At 44.3% G+C, this 13,595-nt stretch overlaps 1 protein-coding gene across 1 annotated transcript in view; it reads right to left on the bottom strand.

Moving 5' to 3' along the window:
- COL3A1 (collagen type III alpha 1 chain) overlaps window positions 1-13,595 on the bottom strand; it is a 2,242,195-nt gene that overhangs the window by 1,123,523 nt on the left and 1,105,077 nt on the right. Inside the window, exon 24 of the mRNA XM_068244947.1 lies at window positions 9,766-9,864. Coding sequence (XP_068101048.1) covers window positions 9,766-9,864 — 99 coding nt within the window. The remainder of the gene's footprint in view (window positions 1-9,765; window positions 9,865-13,595) is intronic.

The following is a 13,595-nucleotide window of genomic DNA, read 5'->3' as shown; positions in this document are numbered from 1 at the left end:
TCATAGTTGCCGGATACTGTAAAGTGAATTTCCATTTCATGCCTATACACATTCCACATGCGAATTTGAATGACTGGTGTTTTTTAGACACTTCCACGGAATAGTCATTAAAGAGGAAAACTTTTCTGCCTTGATATTCCACAGGATGGCCCAGGTCTCTAAAGGCTATTAGTAGGTCTGCCTTTTCACCGAAGTCTAAATAACGAGCCAGCACCAGTCTGGGAGGCTTTGTATCCTGGTCAGAGCAGGGCAGACCGACCCTATGAGCCCGTTCCACTTTCATGGGTCGTTTGAACCCCAGCATCTTAGGTATTGTCAGGGCCGGATTTGTACTTTTTACCGCCCTAGGCCCACAATATCCAGCCGCCCCTTGACAACAGTGGTGTTAAGATAGCGTTATCCACAAAGGGGAAGGGGGAGTGGTTAGGGATACTAATAGATTAGGAGGATATTAGGCTATGATTATGATAGGATTAGATTGTGAGCTCCTCTGAGGACAGCCAGTGACATGACTATGTACTCTGTAAAGTGCTGCAGAAGATGTCAGTGCTATATAAACACATAATAATATGGTAGGACATTAGACTATGACAATGGTAGGATTAGATTGTGAGCTCCTCTGAGGACAGTCAGTGACATGACTATGTACTCTGTAATGTGCTGCAGGAGATGTCAGTGCTATATGAATACATAATAATATGGTAGGGCATTAGACTATGGCTATGGTAGGATTAGAGTGTGAGCTCCTCTGAGGACAGTCAGTGACATGACTATGTACTCTGTAAAGTGCTGCAGAAGATGGCAGTGCTATATGAGCACATAATAATAATATGGTAGGACATTAGACTATGTCCAAGGTAGGATTAGATTGTGAGCTCCTCTGAGGACAGTCAGTGATATGACTATGTACTCTGTAAAGTGCTGCAGAAGATGTCAGTGCTATATAAGCACATAATAATAATATGGTAGGACATTAGACTATGACTATGGCAGGATTAGATTGTGAGCTCCTCTGAGGACAGTCAGTGATATGACTATGTACTCTGTAAAGTGCTGCAGAAGATGTCAGTGCTATATGAGCACATAATAATAATATGGTAGGACATTAGACTATGACTATGGTAGGATTAGATTGTGAGCTCCTCTGAGGACAGTCAGTGACATGACTATGTACTCTGTAAAGTGCTGCAGAAGATGTCAGTGCTATATGAGCACATAATAATAATATGGCAGGACATTAGACTATGACCATGGTAGGATTAGATTGTGAGCTCCTCTGAGGACAGGCAGTGACATGACTATGTACTCTGTAAAGTGCTGCAGAAGATGTCAGTGCTATATGAGCACATAATAATAATATGGTAGGACATTAGACTATGACCATGGTAGGATTAGAGTGTGAGCTCCTCTGAGGACAGTCAGTGATATGACTATGTACTCTGTAAAGTGCTGCAGAAGATGCCAGTGCTATATAAATACATAATAATAATATGGTAGGACATTAGACTATGACTATGGCAGGATTAGATTGTGAGCTCCTCTGAGGAAGGTCAGTGACATGACTATGTACTGTGTAAAGTGCTGCAGAAGATGTCACTGCTATATAAATACATAATAATAATATGGTGGGGCAGTAGAGTATGGTATGATTAGATTGTGAGTGCCTTTGAGGATGGCAAATGACATGACTATGGGGGGTGTTTGCCTGGGAATACAAGGCTCGATTCTGAGTCATTTAGATGGCTCGTTACATAATTTCTGACGCGTCCGATCTCCCGCCCGATTGTTTCGCCGCTCGATTCTGCATTGAGGACAATGGAAAAAGATAAGAAAAATGAGCAGAAGATAAGAGAATCGGCTGCAGAATCAAGCAGGGAATCTATCGAGCGAAAGAATCGAGCGGCAAAATCGAGCTGTGTATCTTCTCGCTGCAGATATCTTTGTAATTGCTTCCTTGCCATTTACTTGCCAGTGAAGTCTTCCCCTTGTTTAGGGCTGATAGCATTTCTCCATGGCTTCAATCTCCCGGCTGTATGTGTGACAAGCAGCCCGGAGAGTAAGGGGACGTGGCTGCACAACACACAGCTCCATACAAGAGAGAGAGGAGGACTCGGAGCGACAGGCATAGACGTCATTGTGAGTTGCCTGCAGCCCCATCATTCCCTGCTGCTTACATCCTGTCTGCCAGTCCCAGCCATCCGTGGCCGCCCGCAGCTATTTGCAGCAAGTTCAGAAGCAGGGCGGCCCCGGATCGGGTCTGGTTGGCTGCACACCAGCAGAACTATACTCTGTCCAGCTATAGGCCGGCCACTGCAAGGCTGAAAATGACAGTACTATTCTACTGCCCACAAATTGCCCTTCCAGATTCAGGCGCCCTAGGCCAAGGCCTATGTTGGCTTGGCTGAAATCCGGCCCTGGTATTGTTACCATGCATAATTCTCGGAGGGCTGGAGCTGCTATGTTTTCAGGAACCCCCACCACTCGCAGATTGTTTCTCCGTGACCTGTTTTCCAGGTCCTGTAACTTATCTTTAATGATCTTATTCTCCTCGAGCAGTTTCTTATGGTCAGTACTTTCTTTAGCAACTTCATCCTCTAAAAGATTGAATCCTGAACTCAGCATGTGTCAGTCTCTGGGCATGTGCTTGGATGTTGCTGTTGATAGCCTGAATAGACTTATCTAAGGTTGCCTGTAACGTGGCTTGCAATTCTGGGGCTAACTGTCTGGCCACCTCCGTGGCAAGTAGTTTGTAGTCTATGGCAAGCTTGTCCCCCTCACCTGATTGCTGCGGGTAAAGATCTTCCTCCGACCCCCAGTCCGCCGCTGGCTGTGAGTTATCCTCTCCTGGAGGGGGTTGGGGCTGCGTCATGTGCTGTGGGGAGGCCGCGGTGGCCATCTTTGTGTGCTCTGTGTCGGCCTTTCCTTTGCTCGGGACTGATCGCAACAAGTAGAGATCCATATGCGGCGGATTTCGTGCCTGGATGCTCCGGTGCCTACCTTCTGTGTTGTGGCTGTGCAGGGGGTGCTTTGTCTGCTGTTCAGCCTAGCGGAGGGAGATCGGTGCGCGGAGCTCCTCTTTCAGCCTGCCACCATCCGTGCGCCGGAACCGGAAGTCCTTCCCTCCTTTTCTTGTCACTAATACAGCTTTCTTTTGGTGCTATTTGATTGCTGCTGTGATTTTTAGTTTTTATTATATTTATCAAAAAAGACATGAATATTGTCAAAAAAATGATTTTTTTAACTTTCTGTGCTGACATTTTTCAAATAAAGTAAAATTTCTATACACATTATTGTCCAAATTTATTCTGCTACATGTCTTTGATAAAAAAAAAATCCAATAAGTGTATATTTATTGGTTTGGGTAAAAGTTATAACGTTTACAAACTATGGTGCCAAAAGTGAATTTTCCCATTTTGAAGCATCTCTGACTTTTCTGAACACCTGTCAGGTTTCATGAGGTGCTAAAATTTCAGGATAGTATAAATACCCCCCCCCCCCCCCCCAATGACCCCATTTTGGAAAGAAGACATCCCAAAGTATTCACTAAGCGGCATGGTGAATTCATAGAAGATTTAATTTTTTGTCACAAGTTAGTGGAAAATTACACTTTAAAACAAAAATAAAACAAAAAAAAAAGTTTCCATTTCTGCTAACTTGTGACAAAAAAAAAAAAAAAATCTGCCACGGACTCACCATGCCCCTCTCTGAATACCTTGGGGTGTCTACTTTACAAAATGGGGTCATTTGTGGGGTGTGTTTACTGTCCTGGCATTTTGGGGGGTGCTAAATTGTAAGCACCCCTGTAAAGCCTAAAGGTGCTCATAGGACGTTGGGCCCCTTAGCGCACCTAGGCTGCAAAAAGGGGTCACACATGTGGTATCGCCGTACTCAGGAGAAGTAGTATAATGTGTTTTGGGGTGTATTTTTACACATACCCATGTCACGTTATACTACTTCTTCTGAGTACAGCGATACCACATGTGTAACACTTTTTTGTAGCCTAGGTGCGCTAAGGGGTCCAAAGTCCTATGAGTACCTTTAGGATTTCACAGGTCATTTTGAGGCATTTGGTTTCTAGACTACTCCTCACGCTTTAGGGCACCTAAAATGCCAGGGCAGTATAGGAACCCCACAAATCACCCCATTTTAGAAAGAAGACACCCCAAGGTATTCTGTTAAGAGTATGGTGAGTTCATAGAAGATTTATTTTTTGTCAAAAGTTAGCAGAAAATGATTTTTACTGTTTTTTTTTTCACAAAGTGTCATTTTCCGCTAACTTGTGACAAAAAATAAAACCTTCTATGAACTCACCATACTCCTAACGGAATACCTTGGGGTGTCTTCTTTCTAAAATGGGGTCATTTGTGGGGTTACTATACTGCCCTGGCATTTTAGGGGCCCTAAACCGTGAGGAGTAGTCTTGAAATCAAATGTCACAAAATGGCCTGTAAAATCCTAAAGTTACTCATAGGACGTTGGGCCCCTTAGCGCACCTAGGCTGCAAAAAAGTGTCACACATGTGGTATCGCCGTACTCAGGAGAAGTAGTATAATGTTTTTTGTGGTGTATTTTTACATATACCCATGCTGGGTGGGAGAAATATCTCTGTAAATTACAATTTTTGGATTTTTTTTTTTACACCCAATTGTCCATTTACAGAGATATATCTCCCACCCAGCATGGGTATGTGTAAAAATACACCCCAAAACACATTATACTACTTCTCCTGAGTATGGCAATACCACATGTGTGACACTTTTTTGCATCGTAGGTGCGCTAAGGGGCCCAAAGTCCAATGAGAACCTTTAGGATTTCACAGGTCATTTTGAAGCATTTGGTTTCTAGACTACTCCTCACGCTTTAGGGCCCCTAAAATGCCAGGGCAGTATTGGAACCCGACAAGTGACCCATTTTAGAAAGAAGACACCCCAAGGTATTCCATTAGGAGTATGGTGAGTTCATAGAAGATTTTATTTTTTGTCACAAGTTAGCGGAAATTGATTTTTATAGTTTTTTTTCACAAAGTGTCATTTTCCACTAACTTGTGACAAAAAATAAAATCTTCTATGAACTCACCATACAACTAACGGAATACCTTGGGTTGTCTTCTTTCTAAAATGGGGTCACTTGTGGGGTTCCTATACTGCCCTGGCATTTTAGGGGCCCTAAACCGTGAGGAGTAGTCTAGAAACCAAATGCCTCAAAATGACCTGTGAATAGGACATTGGGCTCCTTAGCGCACCTAGGCTGCAAAAAAGTGTCACACGTGGTATTGCCATACTCAGGAGAAGTAGTATAATGTGTTTTGGGGTGTATTTTTACACATACCCATGCTGGGTGGGAGAAATATCTCTGTAAATGGACAATTGTGTGTAAAAAAAAATCAAAAAAATTGTCATTTACAGAGACATTTCTCCCACCCAGCATGGGTATGTGTAAAAATATACTCCAAAACACACTATACTACTTCTCCTGAGTATGGCAATACCACATGTGTGACACTTTTTTGCAGCTTAGGTGCGCTAAGAGGCCCAACGTACTATTCACAGGTCAGTTTGAGGCATTTGGTTTCTAGACTACAAACGGTTTAAGGCCCCTAAAATGCTAGTATAGGAACCCCACAAGTGACCCCATTTTAGAAAGAAGACACCCCAAGGTATTCCGTTAGGTGTATGGTGAGCTCATAGAAGATTTTATTTTTTGTCACAAGTTAGCGGAAATTGATTTTTATTGTTTTTGTTTTTTTTCACAAAGTGTCATTTTCCACTAACTTGTGACAAAAAATAAAATCTTTTATGAACTCATCATACACCTAATGGAATACCTTGGGGTGTCTTCTTTCTAAAATGGGGTCACTTGGTGGGGTTCCTATACTGCCCTGGCATTTTAGGGGCCCAAAACCGTGAGGAGTAGTCTGGAAACCAAATGCCTCAAAATGCCTGTTCAGGGGTATAAGCATCTGCAAATTTTGATGACAGATGGTCTATGAGGGGCAGAATTTTGTGGAACCGGTCATAAGCAGGGTGGCCTCTTAGATGACAGGTTGTATTGGCACTGAAGTGCAGGAAGCGCAGGATGTTCTCAAATCGTGACCTAGACATGGCAGTAGAGAACATGAGCATATGATGTATTGGGTGCGTAGACCAATAAGACCGCAATACATTCTTTTTGACTAGACCCATGTTAAGGAGAAGGCCCCAAAAAATGGTACGTTCGGAAACTTGGAGTGGTTTCCACCGAAAAGGCTGGGCATGGTAGCTTCTTGGATTGGCGGTTGCGTATTGTGTGGCATAGCGGTTGGTCTCAGCGACAATTAAGTCGTAGAGACCAGCAGTAATCAGAAAAAAAAAATTCTGTCACTGCGGTGGGGTGGGTGAGGGTTTGGCCAGGTGATCAGAAGCCCGCAGGGGGCAGATTAGGGCCTGATCTGATGGATAGGAGTGCTAGGGGGTGACAGGAGGTGATTGATGGGTGTCTCAGGGGGTGATTTAGAGGGGAGAATAGATGCAATCAATGCACTGGGGAGGTGATCGGAAGGGGGTCTAAGGGGGATCCGAGATCTGAGGGTTTGGCCAAGTGATCAGGAGCCCCCACGGGGCAAATTAGGGCCTCATCTGATGGGTAGGTGTGCTAGAGGGTGACAGGTGGTGACAGGAGGTGATTGATGGGTGTCTCAATGTGTGAATAGAGGGGGGAATAGATGCAAGCAATGCACTGGGGAGGTGATCGGGGGGGGGGGGGGGGGCTGAGGGCGATCCAAGGGTGTGGGCGGGTGATTGGGTGCCCGCAAAGGGGCAGTTGAGGGTCTGATCTGATGGGTATGATGGGTTGCAGTGACACAGTGACAGGGGGTTATTGATGGGTGATTTATGGGTGATTAGAGGGGAGAACAGATGTAAATAATGCACTGGGGAGGTGTTCAGGCGGGGTCTGAGGGTGATCTGAGGGTGTGGGCAGGTGTTTGGGTTCCCGCAAGGGGCAGTTTAGGGTCTGATCTAATGGGTAGCAGTGACAGGTGGTGACAGGGGGTGATGGGGTGATAGGTGATCAGGGTGTGAATAGACGGGAGAATAGATGCAAGAAATTCACTGGCGAGGTGATCAGGGCTGGGATCTGAGGGCATTCTTAGGGTGTGGGCGGATGATTGGGTGCCCGCAAGGGGCAGATTAGTGCCTGATCTGATGGGTAGCAGTGACAGGTGGTGACGGGGTGATTGATGGGTGTTCAGTGGGTGATTAGAGGGAAGAACAGATGTAAACAATGCACTTCGGAGGCGATCTGAGGGTGCGGGCAGGTGATCAGATGCCCGCAAGGGGCAGGTTAGGGTCTGATCTGGTGGGTGTTTGTGACAGGTGGAGACAGGGGGTGATTGATGGGTGATTGACAGGTGATCAGTGCGTGATTACAGGGAAGAATAGATGTATACAGTACACGGGGGGGGGGGGGTCTGCGGAGGATCTGAGGGTGTGTGTGTGTGTGTGTGGGGGGGTGATCAGGAGCCCCCAGGGGGCAGTTTAGGACCTAACCTAAAAAATAGCATTGACAGATAGTGACAGGGAGTGGTTGATGGGTGATTAGAGGGGAGAACAGATGTAAACAATGCACTTCAGGGCGATCTGAGGGCGTGTGTGCGGGCGATGTGAGGGTGTGGGGTGGTGATCAGGTGCCCGCAAGGGGCAGGTTAGGGTCAGATCTGATGGGTGTTAGTGACAGGGGGTGATTGATGGGTGATTGACAGGTGATTGACAGGTGATCAGTGAGTGATTACAGGGAAGAATAGATGTGTACAATACACAGGGGGGGGGGGGCCTGGGGGGGGATCTGAGGGTGTGGGGGGTGATCAGGAGCCCCCAGGGGGCAGTTAGGAACTAACCTAAAAAAATAGCGTTGACAGTGACAGGGAGTGATTGATAGGTGATTAGGGGGGTGATTGGGTGCAAACAGGGGTCTGGGGGATGGGCAGGGGGGTCTGAGGAGTGCTGTGGGCGATCAGAGGGCAGGGGGGGGGCAGATCAGTGTGATTAGGTGCACACAGGGAGGGCTGCAGCCTGCCCTGGTGGTCCCTCGATCACTGGGACCACCAGGGCAGGAGGCAGCCTGTATAATACGCTTTGTATACAATACAAAGCGTATTATACGCTTGCATTGCGGCAGATCGAGGGTTAACAACCCGCCGGCGCTTCCGTACGGCCGGCGGGTTGACGTTGCGGGTGGGCGGAGCCTATTGCCGGCGGATGCACGCGCATCACTGTGCGCGATCTCCGACAGGACAGAGCAGAACGACCCGCCGCCGATCGGCGTATTGCTGTCGTTCTGCGGGCCAATTTGCCGCTGCCCATCGGCTGTGGGCAGTCGGCAAGTGGTTAATCAGGCTAATTAGGAACAACTCAACAGGTGAAAAACAGCAGCTCTCTGCAGTTGGTTTGTAGACAGCCATGGCTAAGAAAAAGGAACTCAGTGAGGACCTGCTGCTGCGCATTCTGGCTACTCATAAGTCAGGAAAGGGCTACATGGCCATTTTTAATGTTTTCAAGTTCCAGTGGCTACAGTGCAAAGTATTGTTAAAAAAATACAAGATGTTCCACACTGTGGAAAATCATAGAGGACGTGGTCGAAGACAAAAGTGATACTGCTGGCCAGGAGGATAGTGAGAGAGGTGAAAAAGAATCCAAGGATCACCACCAAGGCCATCCTGGTAAATCTGGGCTCTGCTGGTCGCAATGTCTCAAGGCAGACAATCCATAGGACACACTGCTGGGTTCCATGGATGCAGGCCAAGGAGGATGCCACGTCTTCAGATAAGGTACACAAAAGCTTGCTTGGCCTTTGCAAATGCTCATCTGGACAAAGAAGAACACTTCTGGTCTTCTGTATTATGGTCAGATAAAACAAAATTTTAATTGTTTGGCCACAATGATGTTTCCTTTATTTGGCGTAAAAAAGGAGAATCCTTTAACCCAAAGAACACAATCCCCACTGTCAAACATGGTGGTAGGAACCTAATACTTTGGGGTTGTTTTTTAGTTAATGGACCAGGGAACCTAATCACAGTAAACAGCACCATGAAAAAAGAGCAATACATGAGCATTCCCAACGACAACATCAGGCAGTCTGCAGACAAACTTGGCCTTGGGCACCAGTGGACATTTCAGCATGACAATGACCCAAAACACACAGCAAAAGTGGTGAAAAAATAGCAGACAACAACATTAACGTTTTAGAGTGGCCCAGCCAGAGTCCTGACTTGAATCCAATTGAGAATCTGTGAAGGGAGGTAAAGATCAGGGTGATGGCAAGAAGATCCTCCAACCTGAAAGATTTGTAGCTCATTGCTAAAGATGAATGGGCAAAAATACCTGTGGAGACATGCAAAAAGCTGGTCTGCAATTATAGGGAGCATTTTATTGCTGTAATAGCTAATAAAGGTTTTTCTATTGAATATTGAGAAGGGTATGAATAATTTTGGACTGGACACTTTTTGCACAAATGTAAATAAAAGTTGAAAAATGTTTTTTTCCCCCACAATAATGCCTCTTGTACATCATCTTATTATCTTTTGGGAGACACCTTTGTCATTTCCCGTCAAAAAATTACTTGCTGGTTGAATAAAAGTAACTTTAAGTCAAAATTTGCAAGGGGTATGAAGGATAATGGGCAGCACTGTGCAATATAAGAGATTTGGTTTATTGATAAGCACAAACAACTAAAATTTAGGTTTTAGTATCAGCCAACTAAATATTTTAATGAATGTTAGAAAATACTGACCTCAATACCCTTTGGACCAGGAAAACCCATTACTCCAGGCTGTCCTCTTGGGCCTGATGGACCAGGGTTACCAGATCTTCCAGTCTCTCCAGGAGGACCCTTATGAATATCAGTTGTTATTTTAGATTTTGATAATGAAAAACAAAATAATCTCTCATTCATGTATTAAAAATTATAAGTGATATACTGTAAATAAAGAAAATAAATAATGCATAGATCCAACATGGGTGGCAAATTAGACACATATTAATTCATATTAAGTTTGAGATTACAGGCCATCTTCTTTATTGTGTAAAATATTACCAAAATTGGCCTGATTTTCAGTACTACAATTGTTTTGGGAAATAATTGGAGATCATAAGTACTTATGTAAGCCTAAGAAGTGTTGAATCCGGATGATACCATTTATTTGCTAACTTACAAGAAAGCTTAACAGTAAGCTTTCTGCTATGAAGTCTTCGTCAGACTGATTCCTGTACAGGGAGTGCAGAATTATTAGGCAAGTGGTATTTTTGAGGAATAATTTTATTATTGAACAAACAACAACCATGTTCTCAATGAACGCAAAAAACTCATTAATATCAAAGCTGAATATTTTTGGAAGTAGTTTTTAGTTTGTTTTTAGTTTTAGCTATTTTAGGGGGATATCTGTGTGTGCAGGTGACTATTACTGTGCATAATTATTAGGAAACTTAACAAAAAACAAATATATACCCATTTCAATTATTTATTTTTACCAGTGAAACCAATATAACATCTCAACATTCACAAATATACATTTCTGACATTCAAAAACAAAACAAAAACAAATCAGTGACCAATATAGCCACCTTTCTTTGCAAGGACACTCAAAAGCCTGCCATCCATGGATTCTGTCAGTGTTTTGATCTGTTCACCATCAACATTGCATGCAGCAGCAACCACAGCCTCCCAGACACTGTTCAGAGAGGTGTACTGTTTTCCCTCCTTGTAAATCTCACATTTTATGATGGACCACAGGTTCTCAATGGGGTTCAGATCAGGTGAACAAGGAGGCCATGTCATTAGTTTTTCTCCTTTTATACCCTTTCTTGCCAGCCACGCTGTGGAGTACTTGGACGCGTGTGATGGAGCATTGTCCTGCATGAAAATCATGTTTTTCTTGAAGGATGCAGACTTCATCCTGTACCACTGCTTGAAGAAGGTGTCTTCCAGAAACTGGCAGTAGGACTGGGAGTTGAGCTTGACTCCATCCTTAACCCGAAAAGGCCCCACAAGCTCATCTTTGAAGATACCAGCCCAAACCAGTACTCCACCTCCACCTTGCTGGCGTCTGAGTCGGACTGGAGCTCTCTGCCCTTTACCAATCCAGCCACGGGCCCATCCATGTGGCCCATCAAGACTCACTTTCATTTCATCAGTCCATAAAACCTTACAAAAATCAGTCTTGAGATATTTCTTGGCCCAGTCTTGACGTTTCAGCTTGTGTGTCTTGTTCAGTGGTGGTCGTCTTTCAGCCTTTCTTACCTTGGCCATGTCTCTGAGTATTGCACACCTTGTGCTTTTGGACACTCCAGTGATGTTACAGCTCTGAAATATGGCCAAACTGGTGGCAAGTGGCATCTTGGCTGCTGCACGCTTGACTTTTCTCAGTTCATGGGCAGTTATTTTGCGCCTTGGTTTTTCCACACGCTTCTTGCGACCCTGTTGACTATTTTGAATGAAACGCTTGATTGTTCGATGATCACGCTTCAGAAGCTTTGCAATTTTAAGAGTGCTGCATCCCTTTGCAAGATATCTCACGATTTTTGACTTTTCTGAGCCTGTCAAGTCCTTCTTTTGACCCAGTTTGCCAAAGGAAAGGAAGTTGCCTAATAATTATGCACACCTGATATAGGGTGTTGATGTCATTAGACCACACCCCTTCTCATTACAGAGATGCACATCACCTAATATGCTTAATTGGTAGTAGGCTTTCGAGCCTATACAGCTTGGAGTAAGACAACATGCATAAAGAGGATGATGTGGTCAAAATACTAATTTGCCTAATAATTCTGCACTCCCTGTATACTGACAACATTGAGAACACAGATTATATACACTGGACATTAAAAAGGAGATGCACTGTTCTTCAATAAAAGTCATTGGATGCCCTAATTAGAACTTGAAGTGTGTTTCACAGAGATGCCAGCTAATTTATGACCAAAAGATAGGACCACTTGTTTGATTGAACATCACATTCCACAGACTCTGTGTGATGAAGAGACATTGTAACTCGTTCAAACATCACTTGGTCAGGCTACATATAATGTTTGCTGTAGGCTAAAACCAATTGTACAATTTGTACAATTGTACAATTTAAAGTCCTACTTACCAGCACAAGAATTACAGATAAATATGGCACAAGAAGTAAAAAATAATAAAATGAGAAAAAATAAAATAAAAGTATAGTGGGATTTTAAAGCCATCATATTGTCAGAGATGCTGTAGTTACCTCTGCTGCGGGAAGCGGCGGCGCCGCCGCTTCCGCATCTGACGTCACCTTGTCTGCGGCCGCAAGCTCCTTCCCGCAGGCCGGGCATCTCTCCTTTACTCCAGCATAGTTTGACACGTGCTTGCAACAGGCGGCGTGATCTTTATGCATTGAGGTGGCGAGTCAGCTGACACACCAGTCAGCTGACCACGGCCGCCGTCTCTACTGTGCTGATTGGTCGGCTTGTTTTGGGCGGACCCTTTGGAGTAGTTGCATGTATTTAAACTTGGAGCTTTCAGTAGCTCATTGTCTGTTGTTGCTGATACTTTGCAGTGAAAGCTCTCAGACCTTAGCCAGATCCATGTGGGTTTGATCCGGCAGGACCCCGGGGATTCACACTTAGCTTAGGATTATTATTATTATTATTATCAGTAATATTATTGTAAATTGATTTATTGTGTATGGCCTCTTGCCTGAACTTCTGATTACTCTCTGCCTTCTGATTCTGTACCTTTGCCAATTTGATCTGTTGCCGACCTCGGCCCGACCTCTGACTCTGATTTAGCCTTCTGATTCTGTACCTTTGCCCATCTGATCTGTTGCCGACCTCGGCCAGTTTATTTACTACGATTTGCCTGACGATTCTGTACTGCTGCTGACCGACCCGTTACCGAACTCGCTTGCACGACATCTCTCTGTCTAGTGATAGCCCCAGCCACCAAGGGCTATCACTTAAAGGAGTACTCCTGATATTATTGTGCACTAAAACACATGTGATCACACCCTGAATAAAGTACTGACTACTGTTCTGATAGAGCACGTTCTGATCATCAGATACACCACTGATCATTACACATATCTGCACAATAAATTACATAGTTACATAGTTAGTTTGGTTAAAAAAGACATTTGGCCATCAAGTCCAACTAGAAAAAAGTAAAAAAATAAAATAATAAATAAAAAAATAAATTAAATCAAACCCCATCCTGAACCTGCACATATCCCAGTTGATCCAGGGGAAGGAAAAAAATGTAATTCATATTTAAATCTTCATCTACCTTCTTCATTAAATGACACTACCCTAGTATTTTATTTTACATTTTAATATTTTTTTATTTCTTGTGCCATAATTCTCTTTAATTCTTGTGCTGGTAATTAGGGCTTTAAATTGTACTGTGACTGTGTCTCAATGCCCATGGACTACATGCAGTGTAGATGAGAATAAAAAGTGGCCATACATTCATAGGGAAGGGGCAGGTGGCACTGCTCAAGAATGCCTATGTCTGAGTGTGAGAAAACACGGAAGAGCCGCCGCGGGTGCTCAGAGCAAGGCGGCTGATTCCGCGTCCAACACGGCAGGTTGCGCGCGTGGGCCTAC

This window comes from Hyperolius riggenbachi, chromosome 7 (genome assembly GCF_040937935.1).
Source record: "Hyperolius riggenbachi isolate aHypRig1 chromosome 7, aHypRig1.pri, whole genome shotgun sequence".
Taxonomy (NCBI): domain Eukaryota; kingdom Metazoa; phylum Chordata; class Amphibia; order Anura; family Hyperoliidae; genus Hyperolius; species Hyperolius riggenbachi.
The sequence above is the reverse complement of the archived record's forward strand: the minus strand, read 5'-3'. Positions and strand labels throughout refer to the sequence as shown.